Below are 23,431 nucleotides of genomic sequence, written 5' to 3'. Positions count from 1 at the left end.
TGGTATGACTTAACTTTTAATAGACAAGACCATTTAAAGAGTGAGAGAACTAGTGGCAAACTTTGGTCCTTGGGCTGACTCCTGTGGTGTAATACAGGGATATTTTTAAACATTTTAAGAGTTTTTCCTAGTCAGAATATGGAGGTGAGGAAGTATAAAAATTAGGAGGCCTGGTTTCTAGTATTGGCCTTGCTCGTAATTTCCTTTTTAACATTGAGCAAGGTCACTTCATTACTCTGGGATCTTGTTTTCCCAGTAGAGAATATTAGGTTGGATTAAAACAATCTACCTTTAAACTTCTATGAAACATTTTCCTTTTAGTTGATAGACAAAAAACAACCTTTGAAATTTTGATTATTGTTAATGCATAAATGTGTTTTAACATGCTAATTTAAAAGAATGTATATAACTTTTTATTTAGTAATTCGGCTAGTTTAACAAATTGAGTGATCTTGGGTCTTTTTTTTCTTTTTGTCCTTTATTTTGTTTGTTTTAGATAAATTATGATGTAAAAGAGCGAGAGCTACTGGGCTATATGTTCCAGGAAAAGGTTGCCATATTTTCTTTGCTTGAAACTAATGAGCTTAAATAATCAATCCTGACGTTTTGGGTCATATGTATTCGTTTCACTAACCACTCTCATGTGTTCTTGGTTATTTTAAATGATTAAAGACATGATGTACATTATTCTTTCTTTAGAATCTTGCAGATGGGCATCTTTTCCTTTACTCTTATAGTTCTTTAAAGCTTTTTTTGATAGTCCTCTTCCTTTTTTTCATGCATGTTTGGTACTTGGGCTTTTCTTCTATATTCTTTTTTCACATTACAATTCCTTAAGATTCTATAGTCACTTGGACTTTGATTTTCCGGGTACTAAAATACCAAATTAATAACTAACACTAAAATGTATTCAGTGTGTTCAATTGTCTAAAACTAAAATGTCTTCAATATTGTTGACCTCCCCTATATTGAAAGAGCTACTGGTGATGTTTCAGATAAAACTGGTTTCAGCTGGCTAATAGATATATTGCTATGTAGATGATGCTTTGTGTAGTGATTTTGAAATTAAAATGCATTTAACACTAAAATTATACTAACTATAATCATGTTTTAGAAGGGTTTTTTTTTTTAGGATTTTTAATATCCTTGCAAAGATCAATTGCAAGCATTCTGTGGGTATATAGAAATTTACAAAATGCCAACTTCTACATGTGTAAGAGATTATTTTAGTCTTTAAAATCAAAGAGATTTTAATGATGTATGTTAAATATAGACTGGTCTTAAAATTGGGTGCCATTTTAATTCAAAATATCACACAAATTAATAAAAATCTGGTATTTCCATTCTCTTAATTTCTTTGAAATTAAAACTTAAATAGCCAACCACATGATTCAGTACAAAATCAAATCACTCAATTTAATCGGTTGTGTCTAATACTCTAAAGTCTCTTTCTGAATCAAATACAGTATATCAGATATAAAATTTGTCCCAAATGTGTTTTGAGTGGCAGGAAGAAGCAAATATTTATTCTAATAGTTTATAGTTGATGTAGGAGAATATTTAAAATAGTTAAGTTAGATGTTAAGTTGGTGAGAAAAATGGAAGACCTTCTGTATAACCCTACTTAATTGACTTGGAGAAAATAGACAAGTCACCCATGTCCTCCCAGATACCAGTGATAGAAGGGAGTGTTTGCTTATTTTATTGGTGCTGTGACCAACAATACAACAGTCACAAAGGTTATCTCTGAGATCACCTTCAGAATGGAATTTCTATTGAAGTTTACCCAGACTGTTTGCTCTGTGGATTTAGGATACCACTGATAGCAATTGCTTTCCTATTTGAGGTTAAATCTGGCATCCTGCAATTTAAATTATGAATCTCAATGAGTCACAGGCTCTCAAATCCTTTCTTTGAACAGAGAGTCCAAAATAGCCGTAGATTTTATTACCCTTTCATGGATAAAGGGAGAAGGACATCTCACAGCCCATCTTTTGACTTAAAGAAACCTCATAGGTATTTAATACGCCCATTGGCTCAGTGTAATTATTAACAGTACCCCCTCTCTCAGAAATATTCCTCTGTACGAAAAATTACAGCCACCCTGGTTATAAGTTAGATTTTATAGCTCTTGACAATAATCTTAGAAGTGTGAATATCTTCAAAGACCCTTTTGTTAAACAGAAAACAGAATAGGATCATACATTTTCACACTGTTTCTACACTCAGCAGGGGTAGTGATATTGACCCTTTTGTGAATATTCTCAATTTACCTCATCAGGACAAGCTTCTGACCAAGAATACTGTCAGCTTTTCACAGCTGTAGAGTAAGAGTGAACATTTTCTTCTAGTGTTTATGAGATTCTTTTTACCAGCAGCATTCTCTGGGTTTAACGTGGAATTCTATTAATTAGCATTGAGAGCCTTAGGAACTTAAAACTGACAATATGGAAAAGAGCGAGGGAATTTATAACAAGAGGGATAATGAGGCACATGATGTTTTGATTGTACATTATGGAGGCCTTTTAAATTCGGAAAGTTAGATGTTTGTCTCATGGAATTAGTCTCTTGAAATCTACACTTGCTGGCCAAGATTTCCCCCTTTAACTTATCTTTATTGTGTTGGAGGACTGAGTTGTTGGAAACTAGCTTTACACCCAAAAGAAGTTTTTTCCACTCAAAAGTAACTTCTCTTAGGCTTTTCTGGGACCTTAGGACACATTTTGCTAAAAGATGCACAAAATAAATCGAGATAAAGCCCAGAGGCTCACAGACACAGTTCAGAGCTCTGGCGGCTTGATGCTGAGATGCTGCGTGTGGTCCCCAGGGAAAGAGCTGGGTGCCACTCTGGCTGTGTGGGGTGCACATTGCCTCCACGACAGCTAGCTGCAAAACCATGCTAAATGCTGTTTTTGCTTTTTGGCTTTTTTCGTAAAAGTGAAAATCCACTTCAGATTTCTTTCATTTAGCAAAAACAGGCACTAACGTAAGTCTGTTGTAAAAGTGAAGGGGGCAGGCTTTTGAAAATCCAGGGGTTACCTGTGTACCACATTTTCTTTCTGTATTTTTTTTTTTAGTAGAAAAACTAGGTATTTATTTGGCCAAACCGTATCCTTTTAGCAAACATTTGTTGAATGCCTGGATAGAAGTTGGCAGTAGGCTATGAGAACAAACACGAAAAAGACACGAAATTGTTCTCAGGAATCTGCTGTGCAAAGTGTGGGCTCTGGCTTCGGGCACAAAAGAGACCGTACACGGGGGAGTTTCAGGGCCTGGCAGACAGACCTCCCGCTTTGAGAAGAACAAGATCTGGGGGGCCTAGAGTAGTCCTCATACTCAGAAGTGGGGAGAAGGGATTCGGTACCGTATTGTCTGTGTCCATTCATCTGTTGAGGGACATGTAGGCGGTTTGCCCCACTTGCTGTTGGGAAGGATGCCGTGAACACCGGTGTGCGCGTAGTCCCTGAGAATCTGGTTTTAATTCTTTTGGATAAATACCTCGAAGTAAAATTGTTTGATTCTGTAGTAGTTCAATTTTTAATTTTTTGAGAAACCTCACTGAAAGGCATTCCATTGTGGTAAGGTCTAATTTATCTGTTTTGTTGTTCGTGTTGTTGCTCATGCCTCGGCGTCCTATCCGAGACACTCGCTGAATCCATGATCATGATTTACTCCTAGTTTTCTTCTAAGAATTTCATGGTTTTAGGTCATCGATCCATTTTAAGTTCGGTTTCGTGTATGATATGAGATAGGGAACCAACTTCGCTCTTGCGTGTAGGTATCCAGGGTCCCTAGCGTCATTTGAGTACAAGCGTGCTCTTTCCTCACTGAATGGCCTCGGCACCCCTGTTGAAAATAGCTGTATGGGTTTATTTCTGGGCTCTCAGTTCTGTTCCTTTGGTCTATAGATCTTCCTTATGCTCTTACCACCGTGTTTTGATGACTGTAGCTTTGGATTAAGTTTTGGAGTTGGGAAGTATGATTCCTCCAATTTTGTTCACGTCTGTTTTGCATATAAATACTGGGGACCTTTTGCAATTCCATATGAATTTGGAGATCAGCTTTTCCATTTCTGCAGCTGTTCTTTATTGCTGAGTATTAGTGTATTAATTTACCAGTGGAGTATATTCTGTTGATGGAAAATGGATAAGCACATGTAATCTCTTCTTAAATCTGTATTTTCTTTATCACATTAACTTGGGACTTAGGGTTCTGTTTTTATCAGACTCTACCTTGAATGAATTTATTCTTCAATAGCATTCGTTGCTAAGGAACCAGTGGCCTTTGGGGCCACCTGTTTTACATTCCAGCTTTAGAAAATACTGTGCTTTCAAGGCATAATCTCCTTTATTCATGATTTATACATGTTTTATCAAGAAAAAAATCATGCTTTGAAACTGTTTTGCAAATAACTTACGCTCTGTCTTTGCAGGTGCCCTTTTTATCTCCTTTGGAAGGTCATATTTATTTAAAAATAAAATGTCAAGTGAATTCAAGTGTTGAAGAAAGGGGTTTTCTAGTAAGTAACATCACTTAATCTATATTTTCCTTTTTCCATGTTGTGAAGTATAAACTTGGTTTCGTGTAGGAATGACAACCTACGTGATTACGTGATACATTGGTTCAGTAAAGATTTGTTGCCTCTCCACTCTATGCCAGTCACTGTGCCAGTACTGGAATCTAACAAAAAATAATCCTTGCCCTCAGAAACTTTAGTTTAGTAGGGAGAAATACAAGTAAACTGGCAAGTGCAATGCTGTGGTGTGATAGGTGGGAGAGAAGAGTGCCTGGGGGTAGCTGGTGGGACATCAGATCTGCAAAATGGGTATAAGGCCTTAAAAAAAGCCACTGGAAGAGTAGCTTGTAAACTGCTGAGTAAGTTAGCCAGGGAGAAAGAGAGGGAAGAAGTGCTCCAGGCAAAGGGAAGAGCATGTACGGTGGCCCGGAGGGCCCTCCCCTCTTTCACCCCCACCAAAGATAAGGATGGTATAGACAGAGGCAGGTAGTTCAGCAGGTGCTTAGGGTATGGGTGTGTGTGGGGAGGAGGGGCAGGGAGGAGAGCAATTGTGGAGGACAGTGTGGTTAGGGGAGATGGGGCTGGGGATTAAAGGGCCTTTGCAAGAATTTGGACTGTATCTTGAAGCCAGGGACGGACGCTTGTAGGATTTTAAGCAGAGGAATAACATCATATTTGGGGTTTAGAAAAGTCATTCTGCCTGCCATGTGGAGGGGAGGTTGGAGACTGGTGGCCTTGAAGACTAGTGAGACAGTCACTCCACTAGAGGTGATGGGGACTGTCCTGGAGAGATGAAGCAGGAGGGAGGGCAGGCACAGTGATTTGACTGGGCGGCAGAGGGAGTGGAAAAGCAGAAGTAAGGATGTCACCTAGATCCCTGCCTTGCACAACTTGTTGGGTGGCAGTAATGCCACCGAGATAAGAGATCTTGGGGGAGGAGCAAGTGTGCCTGTTTGGATAGAAAGTGTTTTTTGCCCCCCCCCCCAATTTTAATGTGGAAAATTGCAGATATACAGCAATGTTGGTAGAATTTTACAACCAACACCCATATACCCACCATCTAGATTTAACATTTAACATGTGGGTTTAACATGTTTTACTATCCTTGCTTTATCATGTATCTACTACCTAGCCATCCTTTTAGCTACTCCTCTGGCCATTACTGAAAATACCATATTTTGGGGGAAGAATTTTAAAGTATACTGGAGACATTAGCGTGTTCCTCCAAATCTCAAATGTACATCCCTATGTTTTGACACATGCATACATCTGTATAACCCAAATTTCTATTAAGATCTACAACATTGCCCCAGAAAGTTCCCTCATGCCAGTTCCTTTATCCCCAAGGTGAGAAGTTTGGATGAGTTCAGTTTTAAGTGGTGTGAATTTTAGATGACTCCAAAGATCTGAGTTTGAAGCTCAAGATTGACGTTTTGGTTGAGATGAAGGTTTGGAAATCGGCATCATAGAGATAGTAATTGAAGGGCAGGGAGCGTTGAGCAAAGCAGAACCAGGAGGAACACTAACTTTTAAACCACAGACCTAGAAAGAGAAGCTCTCAAAGGAGCCTACCAGGGAGCGCAGTGTGTCATGGTTGCCAAGAAAGAGAAAATCTGAAAGAGGGAGTGGTCAAGTTAGATCAGGACCTGTTATCAGAGACCGTGGGAGTCATTTATAAGGCAGAGAACAAAGCTGGATTGCATGTGGTTATGGACAGGGAGGGAGGTAAGGAATGTGAGTACTAGCAGCTCTTGGAAACCAAGTTTGGCTGCAAAGGAGAAAGAGATAAGACCATGGTACCTGCAGAGCTAGGTAGGGTGGAAGGAGGATGTGGTTGACATTTTAATAAGATCAGAGAGACCTGAGAATCTTTAAATTCAAATGGGTGGCTTCTAATAGGGCAGAGACGTTAAAGATGCACTGGGGAAACTGCACTAGGGTTAAGGACTAACATGTGGGACGAGGTCATGAGAGTGAGAAGAAATAAGACCCAAGCCTCCGTTCACGGGATTGATCTTATTCAGACGTACAGTTGACCCTTGCACAACACTTATGTGGGTCCATTTATACGTGGATATGTTTCAATAAATACATGCAGTACAGTGAATGTATCTTCTCTTATGATTTTCTTAACATTTGCTTTTCTCCGACTCACTTTATTGTAAGAATACAGTCTAAATATGTGTAACACGCAAAATATGTGTTAATTGCGTATGTTACCATATGGCTTCTGATCAACACTAGGCTATTAGTTCAGTTCTGGTGGGTTTGGGGGGAGTCAAAAGTTATATGTGGATTTTCGGCACCCCTAACCTCTGGGCTGTTTCAAGGGTCAACAGTATACTTTTTCCATTATCCGAGGAGAAATGTATGTGTGTCGAATACATAGAAGATTGTGGGTATGGTGCACAAAGCAGAGAAAATCTGATTGCTTTGGTTTTGTTTGTGAAGAATTTGAATGATACAAAGGACGTCACAAAATCAGTTTGCAATGGCTGTCAAAGGGGGCAGAAAGGAGCTCCGTGGCCAACTCAACCATCAACCAGACTGCCTTGGTTTTTTTCACATGTACGTCCAGTAGATGGCACTCGATGTTCTTCAAGTGTTTTTATCAATTTCTGATGTGAAGGCAGTGTTTACCTCCTGACTTTTTCTTTTAACGTAAATATTTCAGTATTTTACTATAGATACCTTTAGCAACTGACAGACTCTGTTATGGCCACTAGTTCATTTGCATATAATGTCTGGCTGAACTTTTGAGTGCCGCTCTTAACTAGGCTAGTGTTAGTTTAACTAGGTTTGCTGTCTTGGGCCCTATAGCCCATTCTTATCACATCCACACTTAAAAAATGTGGTATGAAACTACTCAGAACTCCCCCAAATAAATTCTATCCCCTGCCAAACTGCCTTTTAATTACTTCTACCCTCTATAAAGTAGAGATAGTAATTGAAACTAAAGTTGCTTGGTTCCGTTTTCCTTCCTGATATGCCAGGGACAGCTGGAAGGAAGGGGACTACCAACCAGAGAAACTTGCTAAGTGATTCTAAGGTGGTGCTGGTCTATCTCTGCCTTGACTGAGGAGCAACAAGTGAGGGAAGTTCAGGATTAGCTAGAAGGTTCCAGTTCTGCTTTGTGATTATGTGTTGTCATTTAGTTCCTTGGCCCGAACTTTCCTCAGCTATCAAAATGAAAATGTTGTCCTCTGTGTATTCTTCTCTGCTTACAGTTGTGTATAATAATAATGCGTTATTCTTACCCATCAAATTTTTCCTTGTCTGTTAGCTTTATGACGTAAAGGGTGAGCATAAACATAAGAGGGAGCTGGTGAGCCATTTATACTAATTTGTGCTTGAGATTGAAATAGCAACATTCCTGTCTTTTATCTCCTGGGTGGTTGTGGGCCAGTGTGGCCTAGAGAAAGCATGCCTTGGGGAGGAAAGAGGATAAACCGGGGAGGAAGATAGAAAGGAGGGGTAAGAGGATATATGGTTAGAGTAAGCTAATTAATTTGGGTTAATTAACTAAGCTAATAAATTTCAGATTTCATTCTCTCATGGAAACATCTCTTCATACAAAGTAACTTTCCTCCATGGCCAGAGCTTGTACTCCTCTATCTCAAACCAACTTTTGGTAAATTCTCACACAAATTAGTGAATCGAGAAAAGTGCATGTCTGCTATCCTAAGGTTGGTGTAAGGCTTAGCTGATCCATGTGAATGTGGAAAAGCCGTAATGCATTCTGAAATCAGACACGAAGATGCTTTCGGATTATCTGTATGAGCTAGGGTCAGCAATGTGTGGCTCGCTGCTCGTTTTTATGAAGTTTTATTGGAACGTGGGCTCGTTTGTTAACACACTATCTATGAGTGCTTTTGCATTACCCTACCAGAATTGCATAGTTGTGGCAGACCCGTTGGCCCACAAAGCCTACCATCTTTACTCTCTGGTACTTTGCAGAAAAAGTTTGCCAACCTCTGATCTCTAGCATTGTTACATTTTACCTTGCTCTGTTCTTTAAAATAGTATTTCCGAAAGGAATTCTTTTTTCTTTTTAAATGCAAAGTAAAGACTTTTATGTGATTAAGGATCATTAGGACTGCAAGTAAAAAATAGTGAGGTGGGGGGAGCAGCTTCGACTTACACTGTTTAAATAGAAGTACTGTGGGAAAAAAGCCCCATGTTGTTAGTTATATTTCCCAGAGTCCTGACCTTAACCTCCATGACTGCGTCACCTCTCTTTAGAACGTAGCTCGTGTGTCTAAGGCACAAGCGGCCTGACTGCAGGGAGATTCTACTCAGGTGTGCTTGCCGGCTCAACAGGGGCCAGGAGCTCTGATGTTTATCACAGTCATCAGTCAAGGCATAGATAGAATCTTGAGTTGACTCTTTTCTAATCCTGTTTTGTTCTGAATAGAAGTTAAATGCCAGTCTTTTGTATAAAATAAGTTGAAATAAGCTATCATTGGTTTTGTCCACATATAAGGTATGATATTCTCATTATTCTACCCTACAACACTTAAAGCACTTTTCTCTTGTTTAAGGAGCATTTGGTTTGGGACATGATGCTTTTAAAAGGTCTGCTTTAAAAACATAATATAATAAAAAAAATATTATAATAAAAAAATAAAAAGGTCTAAATTAGATAGAGGTATTTATTTGGGATGAATATCTGGAAGTTCTTAAGTGCTATATGCTTATAGATGATATTGGAATTCAGGGTCAATTTCTGGATGTTAGCAATCAGTGATTTTCATTACTAGAGTAAAAGATGGTGAAAATCGTGTAAGTGGATTTTGAGCTATGAAGTATGGCAACATATTAAAGTTTAACGTACAGATTGATCATTTAATCGATCCTCAAATTTCTAAAGTTAACGTTTCATTGACTTTTCAGACCATATTTGAAGATGTTAGTGGTTTTGGTGCCTGGCATCGAAGATGGTGTGTTCTTTCTGGAAACTGTATTTCTTACTGGACTTATCCAGATGATGAGAAACGAAAGGTACTATTAATAGCCCTGGTCAGAGCTGAAAGCCCTGACTTTCATGTAGTGTTTCATGCAGAGCTTCCCGCTGGTCTCCACACCCACCCAGATTCCCCTTTGAGTATGTTTACTAAGCCATTAAAAATGTTCTTGTTGCAAGACCTATGTGTGTATTTGTGTAAAATTTTCATGTCTTTTCCATTCCCTGTGATTTGACCACTCTTAAAATACCTTAAGGCATGTATTTGTCTTTCTTTTCTCCTAGAATGTTTCATACTATGTTTTAATAACATTTTTAGCCAGAAATATGAATTCACTTTTGACTTTATTAATAGTTGACTTACGTAAATCTGGGATAAAACAGTAATGGAAAGCCATCACAGGAATATAGTGATTTTGATTTTGTTTCTAAAATTTGATAATAGGATTTTATGTGATAAATTGTATCTCATTTTTAAAAGTTTCACTATTATTGCTCAAGTATGATTATTTATTATCCCCAAACTGAGAAATAGAAATAAACAGAATTACAAAGTAATGTGTATTTCTAATTGTTGAAGCTGGTTGATGGGTTATGTGGATGTTTACTATACCGCGCTTTTGATTTCGCATCTCTTTGAAGTATTCCATAACAAAGAGTTTATTTTTTAAGTTGGCTAAAAGCTCCAGTTGATACTTTTGGTTTCTGTTTTCCAAGCAAGAAACAATAATGTAATAAGTATGTTTCTCTAAACCTATTACAATTACATTTTAACTTTTAAATTAATGGCTTTTTAATTTTAAGTTTGTACCAACTTAAATCCTGCTTAATGCTTATTGATGTAAATGGTCTTGTTTATTTTCTATTAATTTGCTTTTAATTTGTTTTTAAAGAACCCCATAGGAAGGATAAATCTGGCCAATTGTACAAGCCATCAAATAGAACCGGCCAACAGAGAATTTTGTGCAAGACGCAATACGTTTGAATTAATTACTGTCCGACCACAGAGAGAAGATGACCGAGAGACTCTTGTCAGCCAATGCAGGGACACACTCTGTGTCACCAAGTACGTATTAGGCTATAAATATAAACACTTCTGTCCGTAAGTAATTGATTGCCCACCATGTTCTTACCACTTTAAGAAATATCTGAGATGGTCCTTGTCTTTGAAATGAGTACAATCTTAATTAGGAAAGAAAACCCACACAATCACTAAGGGAACAATCTAATATCTAAATTAATATAGTTAAAAAAAAAGTCTAACATTCAAGCTGTATCTTAGCTAACCCTGTTTTCCAATATACTCACAGTGTAGCCATTTTCAAGGCAGTTAGCTAATGTACTTTGGGTTAAGTTTGAAGATTTTGTGTATAATTGAGAAGGCAAGTATTATTTAAAGGGACTCCACATGTCCCTTCCTTTCCATCCCAAAATGCCCTCAATGAAATCAGGTGACTTACAAAACACAATCTCAGGCTACTTTGCAAATTTCTGGTTGGAGAGTAAGAGAATAAACGGTTGGGAGTGAGGGCCAGCAAAGTAAAGTAACGTGCCATGGTCACATTTGGTAAGAAAGATGCTGAGTCGGGATGTAAACATAGGTTTCCATAGACTGACAACAGAGACTGATGAGTAAACATGTTGAGCACAGTCTCGAGCGCATGGAATGAGCCCAGCAAATGGTCACTATTATTATTGTACGTGTTGCGTTCTCTCCATTGACTAAGAGATGATCAGATCACTGCTATCCCATTTCTAGTACCAATGGGGGGGAAGTTAAAAGACGCAGAATGAGTACACTACACAAACCTTCTGACAACTGCTGTTCTCTAGAAGAATGATCTGGCTTGTGAGTTAGGGAATTCTCTTCCTCACCCTTAACCTGCCCTATCAACTAGTTAGTGATTCAACTTGTGGCTAAATATGGGTGCAAAGAAGTGATTCCCGATTTGGGTGGAGAGGTTAGGACAGACAAAGTTTTAGGATCTTCAGATCACTTGTTGTAGATATCATGTTCTACTAACACAGTACTGACACAAAATAACGGGAGACGGTGCAAAATAGCATTACGTGTAGAGCCAGGGGAAGGTCCCCGAGCTGGTGATTCTAGCTCTCAGGGAGCCCGGATCTGAGGGATTTGGGAAGCCCCCAAAGACCTGTGCTGCGCTAGCTCTCGCTGGGAAGTGGCCCACACTCAGTGGGTGTCCTGCACCACCAGATTACCCAGGCCAGACCACCTGTACAAGATAGTTACCGTCTTTAGTGTGGAGACTCCCTCATGAACCAAACGGGATCACTGAATTTTGATTCCGTTAACCAACCTATGGGCATTATTTTCCTTTATCGCAACTGAAGAAGCACCTCACTTTAGGGCTTTTGATCAGCATCTGTTAAAAATTGGTAAAGAGTAACTCATTTTACTGGTTTATTTAGACTCCCTCCCCGCCGGCCAGCAAGAGAACAGGGCGGTATAGAATGGGGGAAGGATCCTGACTTTTTGTGTGTTTGTTCCTGTAGGAACTGGCTGTCTGCAGATACCAAGGAAGAGCGGGATCTCTGGATGCAAAAACTCAATCAAATTCTTGTTGATATTCGCCTCTGGCAACCTGATGCTTGCTACAAACCTATTGGGAAGCCTTAAACTGTAGGACGTTTCCAGGCCATGTAGAGGTTTTTTGAGCTGTGTCATAAATGTATCTTAAGAGCATCAGATTTGCTGATTGCATTTTATGCTTTAAATACAAATGGGTATGTGCCAATATTCACTACATATTGTGCAGTATTTATATCTTTTGTATGTAAAAGTTCGATTGATTTCTCTTCTGTCATTCATAAATGATTGGAGGAAAATTCATTACAGTCCATTTTGCTAAATCTTAATTTAAAAGCCTCATTTTCCTAGAAGTCTAATTATTCAGTTATTCATGACAAAGTATTTTTCTAAATGTAAGGAATTTGGAGTCATCTTCTTGGAGCTGTGGGTCTCGAAGTAGAAAGGTCTTCCAGGGTTTGGAGACAAAAACCTCCAACTTGGTCATCCTTTCTCTATCCTCAGTACTTCTTTCTAAAGTTTGTGATCGTTTATTTATCATGCTATATCTTGTTAGTAGACTACTGAAAAGACTTCCAAGGGACTTGACAGAAACATTTTTAGTAATGGAGGTAAGAAGTTTTTAAATAGCCAGTGTACGTGAGTTGAAAGCTTGAGGCTGCCTTCAAACGAGAGATGTGGCCGTGGGCTATCATGTGAGATTTGGGGCTAGTTTTCTTTAGAAGAGTTAATAATCTCATGGTTTACATGTACCCAGTTTCTATAGATGCTGTGTGGTGCACATTTTCATAGAGTACAGGCTTTTAAAAATAATTATTTTTGCTATAAAGCTAAGACTCCACTTGGCGTATCAGTTCTTTCTGCTCCTGTAACAAGAATCAATGTAAATTGAAGAGTCTTTGTATAAAAGTAAATTCTACCAAGCTGCTACAGACTAATACTTTGCTTGCCAAAGTTCTTGTCTTTTTTTTTTCTTGTCCATGTATGACAGCGTCTACAAGCACATTATGAAATCTTTTGAAAAACTTAAGTCATGCATTACCTTTGAAAGCCTAATCCTTTATTTTTTATTATAAAGTATTATAAAGCATGGTCACAACTTTTAAATACACCTTGAATTTCTTCTCTGAATTGTTAAAGTTATTGACGATCTCATTTATAAACACTAAATTCTGTCACCTCCTGTCCTTTAATTTTGTATCCATTCAAATGTGTTTTGTTATGTGTATTATAAAAATATATTTTATGATCTCTTACCCAAATAAATGCTTGCAAAGGACTTAAGGAATCGGTTGTTTACAAAACACTATGGAAACGCCCCGAGTGGCTGCTGGGCCCCTGGGCTGTGGGGCTTCTGGAGGGGACTGAACGGATGGTATCGCATTCATCTTTTTACCTCCAGCCCAGTGCTCAGCTTATTATGTGTCCTTAGGGTCCTTGTCGAAGCAGTTGGTGGATGAAGGATCCATTTCTGGGGCATTTCAACAGAATGTGTTACTTAGATGTACTTCGAGGAGAGGCTCAGCAGAGAGTGCTTAGCGGAAACTGGGTGGGCAAAGTGACATCACCCTCCAAAACAGGGAGCTGGTTGGATGGGATTGATGAGAGGGTCCCTTTTATTTATTTATAGACTTGTACTTATTTGGGGGTTTTTTGTTTGTTTTTTTTACTTGTAATTCCAATATAGTTAACATACAGTGTTACATTAGTTTCTGTACGATACAGTGATTCAACAGTTCTCAACATTACTCCGTGCTCCTCAGGGTAAGTGTCCTCTTGATCCCCTTCACCTATTTCTCCCATCTCCCCCGTGACCAACTTGTACTGTCTTTGAAGAGGCATTACCAATCATGGCACAAAATTCGAAAGGCACAAAGAAGTTCAAGTGAAAAGTATGCCTCCACCCCTTGTCACAAGCACGTTAAGTTCTTGTGTGTCTTCCTAGAATGGTTCTAAGCATAATACGTAGGCAGATATATATTCTTTTCTTCATTAAAAATATTCCAAACATACTGTTTGTTCTAAGTTAAGACAAAAAAGCACAACAGAGCGTCCCTTTTCAGTCATTCCTTCCTAGGGTATTGGGAAGGTATGTGAAATCAAGTTTTAGAAGAAATTTAATTTAAGATGGCTGTGGAACATCAAGTTAGAGATAGCTGGTAAAAGTGAAAACTACTGCTCTGTCACTGGCACACAGGGGGTTGTTGGAACCATTAGAGTAGGTAAGAGGATCCAGGGAGTGTGGTCCGGAAAGAGAAGCAGGAACAAAAGGAATGTGTTCTTCAGGGGAAAAGAGAAAACGGAGTGGCCCCTGAAAGAAATACAAGAGAGATGTCTTGAATTTCTTCTCCGAATTGTTAACGTTATTGGCAATCTCATTTATAAACACTAAATTCTGTCCCCTCCTGTCATTTAATTTTGCAAGAGAGACCAATTTAGAGTGAGACCAAAGAAGAATCTTAAGATCTGGCCACAAGATCATAAGGCAAGTTAAAGAAAATGGGAACTGAAACTGGGAGCAGTCACTTCAATAAAATAGTTCAGATTAAAAAAAATCAAGTTAGACAAAATCCATAGAGGAAAAGAACGACAGATTTAATTGGATAAAAAAAATTTCCTGCCTGATAAATGTCTATAATTAAAGTTTAAACATAAGCATCAGTCTAGGAGAAAATATTTACGACATATTTAATAATCAATGTGTAAAATTTAATATTAAGAGCTCCAATGCCTAGCTATCACTGTTTGAGCATTTTCTACGTACCAGGTGATATTCTTGGAGTTTTGTATGGATTATCTCGTATAATCTTCACCAGACCTTAGGAAATAGGCATCGAATGAGGACACTAAAGCTTAGATAACTGAAGTAATGAATGGGCAGAAAAATACAATTTTAAACGGGTTTAACTGCCTCATTGGCCCCCAGATTGGTGAAACTGTCTGTAGTCAATGTTGCTGAGAAACAAAGTCAGATGTGGTGAGAATAGGGACCGGTAGAATCTTCTTGGATGGCAACTTGGCCACCTCCAGTGATCTCTGCTCACACACGCAGGGTCAGACTCCCACGCATCAGAGAGCTCATCCATACAGAACGTTCCTTGTAATTTCAAGGACAGAAGCAATCAAGGGCCCAGTGAAGCAGGGAGAAGTCTGCATCACCCTGTGTGCCTTCCAGGTCTTTCATCCCGACATTGGATACTGGCTTTGGCCCAGGGTAATAGGCAGGGTGTCACGTGAGTTCTGTGGAACAGCTCACAGGGAGGGAGACTGTAGGTGAGGAAGTACTGCCATTTTACACCCTATATAGGAGTCCTATAGCATGTATGCCTTTTATCAGGAGTCTTGCCTCACAGATCCATAAATTCTAAGTTTATTTACAACAAACTATCCTTAACCAGCCACATCCTTCTAAGAGCATTCCACAGATAAGAGATCTAGCAAATATCATGAGTCTATTCACCAGGAGGTCCTGTTTTCAGCACATTTACAAGAATTTAGATGTGTCGCCTGCCTTCTTTCCCTGGAACCAAGAGCCAGCTGCTTTAACTCCTTCCTTCCCGCTCCTCTCACATGAACTTGCAGGTGAGGAAAGATATCCATGAAAGGATGATCATTACGACAGTGTTTTAAAGGGAAAAATCGGAAATAACCCGAAAATCCAAAAGGGACAAAAATGAGAAAAAATCTACAAGCCCACTAATAGGAAAATCTGGTGATAATTTCTACAGAACACCATGCAGTGTTCAAGAAAAACAATATATATATGTATATATATTTGGAACAATTTTCCAGAACAATTTATAGGAAAAAGAGTTCTGCTGTGCCACATGACATAATGTAACATAAATACCTAGAGGAGAGTGTGGAAGGCACCACACCAAAATGGGAAAGGACAGGGGACAGAGGCTGGCAGCAGTGTTGGGCAGAGGAATGCTTTGACTTTTGACTCTTTCTAGAACATTTGATATGTTTATGATGAGAATATTTTCATATTGCTCATGCACATGGACCTACAAACACTTCAAAAATGAAAATCAGAATGGAGCATGGAGTGAGCTGCCGACTGAGTAGAGACTACAGGCTATTTATTGGGTTGGGAAGCGAGCAGCACCACTGGGACCACAGTGTGGTGGGGCAATGTTGACCGACAGGTGGTTTGGATGAGGAACTGAGTATGGTAGTCCCCTGGTGGAGAAGAGCAGAGGGAAGGGAGGATCTGAGGATAGTGGTCAACAGGGGCAGAAGAGATGAGGGAAGATGCCTTTGCAGAGCACGATGAGGGGTGAGTGGACCCGGGTGATAGGTGGAGTCCAGACCCCCTCCCAGGGGTCAGCATTTGGGAAGGGAATGTGAGTCAGTATTGAGGAAATGGGGCATCCAAAGTGGGCCGTCATGCAGGACTCGGTCCCGCGGAATGAGCTGCAGGCCTTTCTCGTTCGGGACGTGTGCCGTCTGGTGGGAGCTGCGAGCAACAACTGCACAGAGGTTGGAATAGGGAGCCAGAGCGCGCCAGCCACAGCAGACGCAGAGAGCCTGCGAAGGCGTCTGGGGCAATCATCTCTAAACTCTAAGAGAGCTCATACCCTAAAGAGTCTAACCCCGAAGTGACTATACACGCCCCTCCCACTTTCAAGTTGATACCTAAACTTTTTCATTAGAACTTTAAAAAGTGTCAGGGGATGGAATTTCCATCATATTGGAAATATTAACATTTCAGAATAAAATTTTTTACATTTTTAGAAAAAGACTAAGAAACAGCACGATCAGAGGGAGGGGCAGAAGGAGAAGCAGACTCCCCGCAAAGAGCAGGGAACCCCAGGCGGGTCACCATCTGGGGACCCTGAGATCATGACCGGAGCCGAAGTCAGAGACACAACCAACTGAGCCACCCAGGCGCCCCTTTACATTATTTTTAAAATCAAATCCAACAGAATCTAAGTCCAAGTGCCATTTTATCACCTCTTTCACTGTCAATTTAAACATTCACAAATAGGATATTTTTGGAAATTTTATAGCATTCTTTTTACTTTGGTTCTCTCACATAATTTTATACTAATGTAATTTATATTTTGTGTTTGAATAAAATGTGTAAACATGAAATGGAATTTTTTAAATGTTCTGTCAACATAAGATTTTAAATGTTAAAAGATTATTTTGAACTGAATTATCATTACATTTATTATTCACAAATGATCAAAACTACAGTAGACATTTGAAAAATTTTAAGCATAAAGTATAAAACTTTATAGGAAATGTGTTTCTTAATGAAACGGATAGACTTTTTATCAACTGGCTTATGTATCTATGGATAAATACCATTTATTTTTAGAATGAGACATGGTTCAGCATCAGTCCTATTTCTTTTTTTCATTTTACAGAAAACCTAACTAGATGAAAATGAAAGCTTTGCTATTGCAAAATCACTCAATTCTCTGGACTTTCAAGTGATATACGAAAAATTATTTTTAATGATAAACTCAAGTATTTTTAGCTGATACAGTAGGCAAGACATGCACTGTGCTATCATAAAAAATGGAAAATAACAAAACCACAGTGAATGAAACAGGATAGAAGTTTCTCTTTCACAGGCTCCTACGCTGGGAGCCTGCTTCTTCCTCTCCCACTCCCCCTGCTTGTATTCCCTCTCTCACTGTCTGTCTCTCTCTCTGTCAAATAAATAAATAAAATCTTTAAAAAAAAAAAAAAAAAGAAGTTTCTCTTTCATATGAGAATTTAGTAAGGTGGTCCATCTGGGCAGAGAGGTGACTAGCAGGGTGTCCAAGGACCAAGGACCTTACCTAGAGTAGCCTAGGATGCGGCCTTGCCCTCACAGTCAAAGCTAGCTCCCTTGCATCACTTCCAGAGTCAGCTTCCAGGAAAGAAGAGAGAGGGGAGCTCACCACTGGTCATTTTAAGATCAAGACACAGAACTTGCACGCATTGCTTCTTACATCCAACCTGCAAGAACTTAATCACATAGCCATACCTTGTTGTTGCTAGGAAAGGTAGTCTTTCTTTGAGTGTCCCTCAAACCCTGCGGAGATGCATGAGGTTTCTATTATAAACATGCACCAAGGGGCATTCGGGGGCCACCAGCAAGCCCTGCCATGGCTTCGAACTCCTTCACTTTTGTTGAAAGCAGGGATATGAAAGCTACCCATCTTGCAAAAGGATGTGTTATTCTGCCTTGAGAGTCCAGGAAACTACTATTTGAATTGTCAGTTTCTTTTGGCATCGGGAGGTTTTTAGATCCCAGGAAAGTGACTGTGGGGAGAAGCAGGAAGTGTGTTCTTCCTTTGCGCGCACGGCATTCAGTCCAGAATATATCACATAAAAAGATAGCACTGAGAACTCACCGTCAAGCTGTTCCTTGGGTCTCAAGGTCTCTAGATGGGCTTTCTTTTTCTTTCCACCCCTCAGAGTCTTCTGATGTTTGTTTCACATAATGCCCAGGGCTTTGGCTGCACATAGAGGGGAAAAAAAGGGAGAAATACAGCTATTCCATCTTGGTGCCGCTGATTGAGTTTTAACAGTTTATAATTTCCAGAGTTCTCAAGCACATCTTGTGGGGTTTAATTATGTTAATTTAAATGATCCTCTCTATTATGGAATAAATTTTTTTCTTTAATCAATTCTATCAAGAAGTGTCCCAAAGCTGATGAGTTCTTTTTAATTACTTAGGCAATTTTGGTAGATTCTAGTAAGGTTGAATATCTCCATCTAAATTTTTTTCAAACTACATGTGTTTATTGGTCCTATTCATTTGTGAATTTTTTTTAAAGATCTTATTTATTTATTTGAGAGAGACAGAGAGAGAACACGAGCGGGTGGGGGAGGCTCAGAGGGAGAAGCAGATTCCCGCTTAGCAGGAGCCTGATGCAAGGCGTGACCCCAGGACACTTAACTGACTGAGCCAAGCAGGTGCCTCTCATTTGTGAATTTCATGTTTGTGTCTTTTATTTTTCACTTGTCCTTATTAACTGATTTATAAGGTTGTTTGTTAGGGATATTAATGCTTGGTTACATGTAGTTGGGTCTATAATCAGCTCCTTTATTAGCTATGCATTCTTCAGCTACAAATTGGAGATCCCTGTACTTACCACAAAATCTGTTGAGCACATTAAATAAGACAATGAATGTTAAGGCCTCGGACCAGTAAAAAGGCAAAAAGTAGATTCCTAATAAATGACAGTGATTGTTTATTGTGGAATTAGCAGGCCAAGAAGATCTGGACAGAAGCAGATATAAATCTGCTTGGGCTAGCTGTCTTCCCAACACCAAGCTTTCTACTCCATCTGAAGTTAGAGATTGCTGGGAATCTGAAAGTGGCTAGAAATTCACTTGGCAAAGAATAACACTGTGGCATTTCTTGAAGTTTTGTCACAGTAAAGAACTGCACTACCACAGTTTTAGAATTGTCTACGTGCAATATAACATTTTTTGTGTATGTGTTCAATTCTTCCTTGAGAAGTTAAAACAACTTTTACTTCTATAGAACGATGTGTAAAAAAGACTTAATTTGTTTTCTTGCAAAAGTTATTTTTGTGTGTGTGGATGAAGTACTTTAAAAAAAAAATAACAGGTACTTCACAAGATTCTGAGGTTTGGGGGTAGTATATTTTTAACACAACGTGAGGCTCCAGGCTGGAAAGAGGAGGACTAGGAGAGGATAGAAAAGTTATTATTATGGGCATACTGTAGATGCCCCATATTCCCTATTGTTTTGTTCATAACATTTAGAAATGTTATGTGCCCCTTGAGACGGATAGCACAATGTCCAGTTTGCTTGACTCCACTTCCCACAGTGCACTTGAAATAAGCATTATAGGGAGGGCATTTTCCCATCTTCCGGTTCCAGATTGTAGTGGAAAGCTTGTAACGAAATCTTAGAATATGAAGCCCCAAACAGTGTAGTCTAAATCAAAGCAAATATAAAAGTCGATGAGAAAAAGTGCAAAGAGCTTTAACGGTACCAAACAAAAACTTGTAGAAATGCAGGAAATCTCATATAAGAACACTTCTGAGAATCAAAACCAAAGGATAAATGCAAGTTGATCCAATCATTCATCCACTTTTTGTTTCCTCAGTTGAGGAAGGAATAGCATAATGAAAGAGCACAGCGTTGGCCCAGAACACCAAACGGGGAATGCAAAGAAAGACTTGGGTATGAGCTCCTTTTCTATGGCTTAATTTTGTGCTTAGCTTTTTTCAAACTACTCTGTTGCTCTGAAACTCTGGCTTCCTGATTTGTAAAATGCAAAAAAAGCTCTGGAGGTTTTGTGATGTGAAAAATCCTTTGTGATGCTTCTTGATCTGGGGCACACAGCTGTGAGCCCCTTAATGGAAAGAACGAGGTATTGTTCATTAAGTGAGGAGAGAATCACATTCATCATGATGTGTGGTACACACATTGGTGCTTAATAAGTGTTTACCAAATGAAGCTGCAGTAAACCAATTACAATATAACACGAATTTGAACGTGATCTTGGTTAAATCACATTCTCTAGGCTTCATATAGCTTGCTTGGAAAATTAGCAGATAACACCAGGTCTGTAAGGGTCTTTACACAGCATTCTGATGTAGCAAGGTTCAAAACTGTGTTTAGCAGTGGCTCACATTCTCCCCTCCTTCCTTCTTTTTTTCTTTTTATTCTTCTTCCCTTCCTTCTGTGGATTAGGTAGGAATTAAGGAGAAGGGACTGAATTCTGCATCCAGGTCAACTAGGAGAACAGCAAACAGAATGACTTCATGTGCAAAGAAAGAAAAATTGAGAACCCAGCAAGGACAAGGAAATTGGGCTTTGAGTACCCAGAAAATAGAAGCCCTTGGAAATATGCGGAAATCTTGAGAGCATTGGGGACACCAAAGATATGTGAATGAAGACAAATTTATCTCCGTTTTACATGACCTGCAAACTATTGCTGACCATTGAGCTTCCATGCCCATCTTCCCACTCTCAGAGTCTTGAGATCAACCTGAGTGATTCTTAAAATATCAACACACATGGGGGGGGGTAGGGGAGGGGAGAGAAATTGAAGAGAAAACAATTTCCACAGGGGAAAAAAGGCTCAGAAGAAGAGAGAGATTTTCTTCCACTTAATCAGAAATTGGCCTTTTAGCATTAGTGTTTTTTCCTGCCTCCTCTCTTTTTTGCTCTCAAACTCACTCTAGCACTGTCAGATCCCATAGCTCCTGCATCTGAGGGTCAATCTGGAAGTGAGGAGTTTGGGGGGCATATTTTTAACGTGCTGGAGCCGATTCTTACTGGAAATTGCATGCATTTGTTCCCAAGTCCGTGTTCAATGATGTCAGACTGGTAGCTTGAAATCCAGCACGGTGGGGGTATTCATACCAGGGAAATGGGAAAACCCTACAAATAAAAAATCAGGTCCCCAGTCCCCTCCCACGATGTACTAACACACCACTGGGCTTACATCTGCTCTGATGGGCAGTCATTTAAGGCTGTTGTGTCTTCCTTCACAATTCATTTTGTTGTTACCCTGGGAGAGGGAATACCAGGAGCCAGGGTCAGGCCAGGGAGATTTTTTTAGTTGGGAGGTTGCCATTCCAGAGGCAGGTAAGTGGTTTGGATTGGATACCAAGGCTGCTGTCATGGAAGATTCTCAAAAAAAGATCGTCTGGACCAAATGGAAATGAGGTGGAGGCCTGACCTGCTCGTAAGTGATACTGAAAACAGAACGGACTGGAGACCTGTGCAGAAAACACATTGATTCCTAGAAAATTCCACGATTATTTGGTCAGTTTGACCTGTGGCAGCCCAAATGTAGACATTATGGGGGTCAGTTTTCTGCTTAACTGAAATGTGCCAACCTTAAAAATAAAATAACCTATTTTATCTGCAAAATGAGTTTATTTGGGACCAGCAGAGAAATCGCAATCCGGGACAAGCAAGCTGTGGTGAACCTTAGGCAAGTCGAATGAGACAAAGGGAAGGTGAGTTTTTCCTAGGTTTTAGGAGGAACCCAGGGAGGGCTGTTCTGAACAAAAGGTCATTGGAGAACGAGAGTTCCAGGTGGCGGCGGTTCCTCACTGGCGGCAGGCGGTGGTTGGTGCTTTGATGCTCAGGCAGGGAAAGCTCTTCCTTACTTTTCTTAAAGGCAAGAGACAAATTCCTGTGTGAAAAGTGCCCTCCCTTGTCCAAATGGTTCTTTCTGTTGGTTAGGCAGGCTGCAGGGAGTGGTATGTGTGTGTGAGCGCCCCCTTCAGGCCTTTCTGGCTCTGTTTTGTTTTTTTTTTTTTTTTAAGATTTTATTTATTTATTTGACAGAGATAGAGACAGCCAGCGAGAGAGGGAACACAAGCAGGGGGAGTGGGAGAGGAAGAAGCAGGCTCATAGCAGAGGAGCCTGATGTGGGACTCGATCCCAAAACGCCGGGATCACGCCCTGAGCCGAAGGCAGACGCTTAACCGCTGTGCCACCCAGGCGCCCGTTTTTTTTTTTTTTAAATAATAATTTTGTATTATGTTATGTTAGTCACCATACAGTACACCCCTAGTTTTTGATGTAATTTTAAGTGAGGTTTCATTTTTACAAATGTAACCTCATCTTTGGACGCGAGGCGACCAGCAATGACATCTTCCTCTTCTTCATTACTCTGAATTGCAGCCCTTTTCTACGTGGGGCCCTCGTTTAAGGTTTAACAATCTTATGTAGACTTCCTGGGACTTCCTCCAGCAGTGACCTGAACAGGATTCCTTGGATACGTGTGGCCGCCCTGCGCTCGTTCCTCACCATGCACCCTTTCTGCTCCAGCTGTATACACCAGTGGGAACTGTTGTTATGATCCGAACTTCATGCCCTGTTGAGGCCTGGGATGCCTCTTTTTGGGATTCCAAAGCCTTCCCTTGGGACTTCCTCTCGAACCTGCCTCCTGGCGTTGCTCAGTCCCACCCACTGGTGGGGGGTGGTTTCCGTGGTTCTCTTGCATTTCTGCACAACTTGTGCTAATTTTGGAGAGGCACTGACTGCCTTTGTTCTAGACTTTCCCTTCAAGGATGTTATACAGTGAACAGTCTTGGAAGACAAAGTGCCCGCCTCTGGAGCAAAGAGCAAGTTTGCTTACAACCTTGGAAGACAGAGACGAGGTCTGTGGGGTGCAGAAGGCAGCCGTACTGCTCCTTACCAAAGATGCAGCTTTCCTCAGGGAAGGTCTCCTCTCCTGTCAGGCACTGCAGAGCACTCGCAGGTGTCACCCAGCCCTCTTGGCTTTGCCCGGGAACCAGCACAGACGCTGATACTTGGATTACTGTTATTGCTGCGAGTAATACAGTCCTTCGTCTCCGACCCAGGAGTCTCGTATCTTCTGTCAGCATCCATGAAACTGTGGCAGGCCACCTGGTGAGGCTGACAGGAGGACAAGCTCAGCCCCTTTACCTACCT

The 23,431-nt window shown here is 40.1% G+C and overlaps 1 protein-coding gene and 1 long non-coding RNA gene across 2 annotated transcripts in view; one reads left to right on the top strand and one right to left on the bottom strand.

Annotated features, from left to right (window-relative positions):
* Nucleotides 1–14,733, top strand: part of ANLN (anillin actin binding protein) — a 44,425-nt gene extending 29,692 nt beyond the window's left edge. The window contains exons 21-24 of the mRNA XM_040644549.1: nucleotides 4,433–4,519; nucleotides 9,410–9,517; nucleotides 10,373–10,545; nucleotides 11,997–14,733. Of these exons, the coding sequence (XP_040500483.1) occupies nucleotides 4,433–4,519; nucleotides 9,410–9,517; nucleotides 10,373–10,545; nucleotides 11,997–12,120 (492 nt within the window). The 3' untranslated portion in view covers nucleotides 12,121–14,733. The remainder of the gene's footprint in view (nucleotides 1–4,432; nucleotides 4,520–9,409; nucleotides 9,518–10,372; nucleotides 10,546–11,996) is intronic.
* A 3,346-nt stretch (nucleotides 14,734–18,079) lies between these two features.
* The window catches only part of LOC103658986, a 33,335-nt gene continuing 27,983 nt past the window's right edge, over nucleotides 18,080–23,431 (bottom strand). Inside the window, exon 4 of the long non-coding RNA XR_567373.2 lies at nucleotides 18,080–18,491. This is a non-coding gene — a long non-coding RNA (uncharacterized LOC103658986). The remainder of the gene's footprint in view (nucleotides 18,492–23,431) is intronic.

Source organism: Ursus maritimus, unplaced genomic scaffold, assembly GCF_017311325.1.
Source record: "Ursus maritimus isolate PB19 unplaced genomic scaffold, ASM1731132v1 scaffold_3, whole genome shotgun sequence".
NCBI classification, from domain to species: Eukaryota; Metazoa; Chordata; class Mammalia; order Carnivora; family Ursidae; genus Ursus; species Ursus maritimus.
The sequence above is the reverse complement of the archived record's forward strand: the minus strand, read 5'-3'. Positions and strand labels throughout refer to the sequence as shown.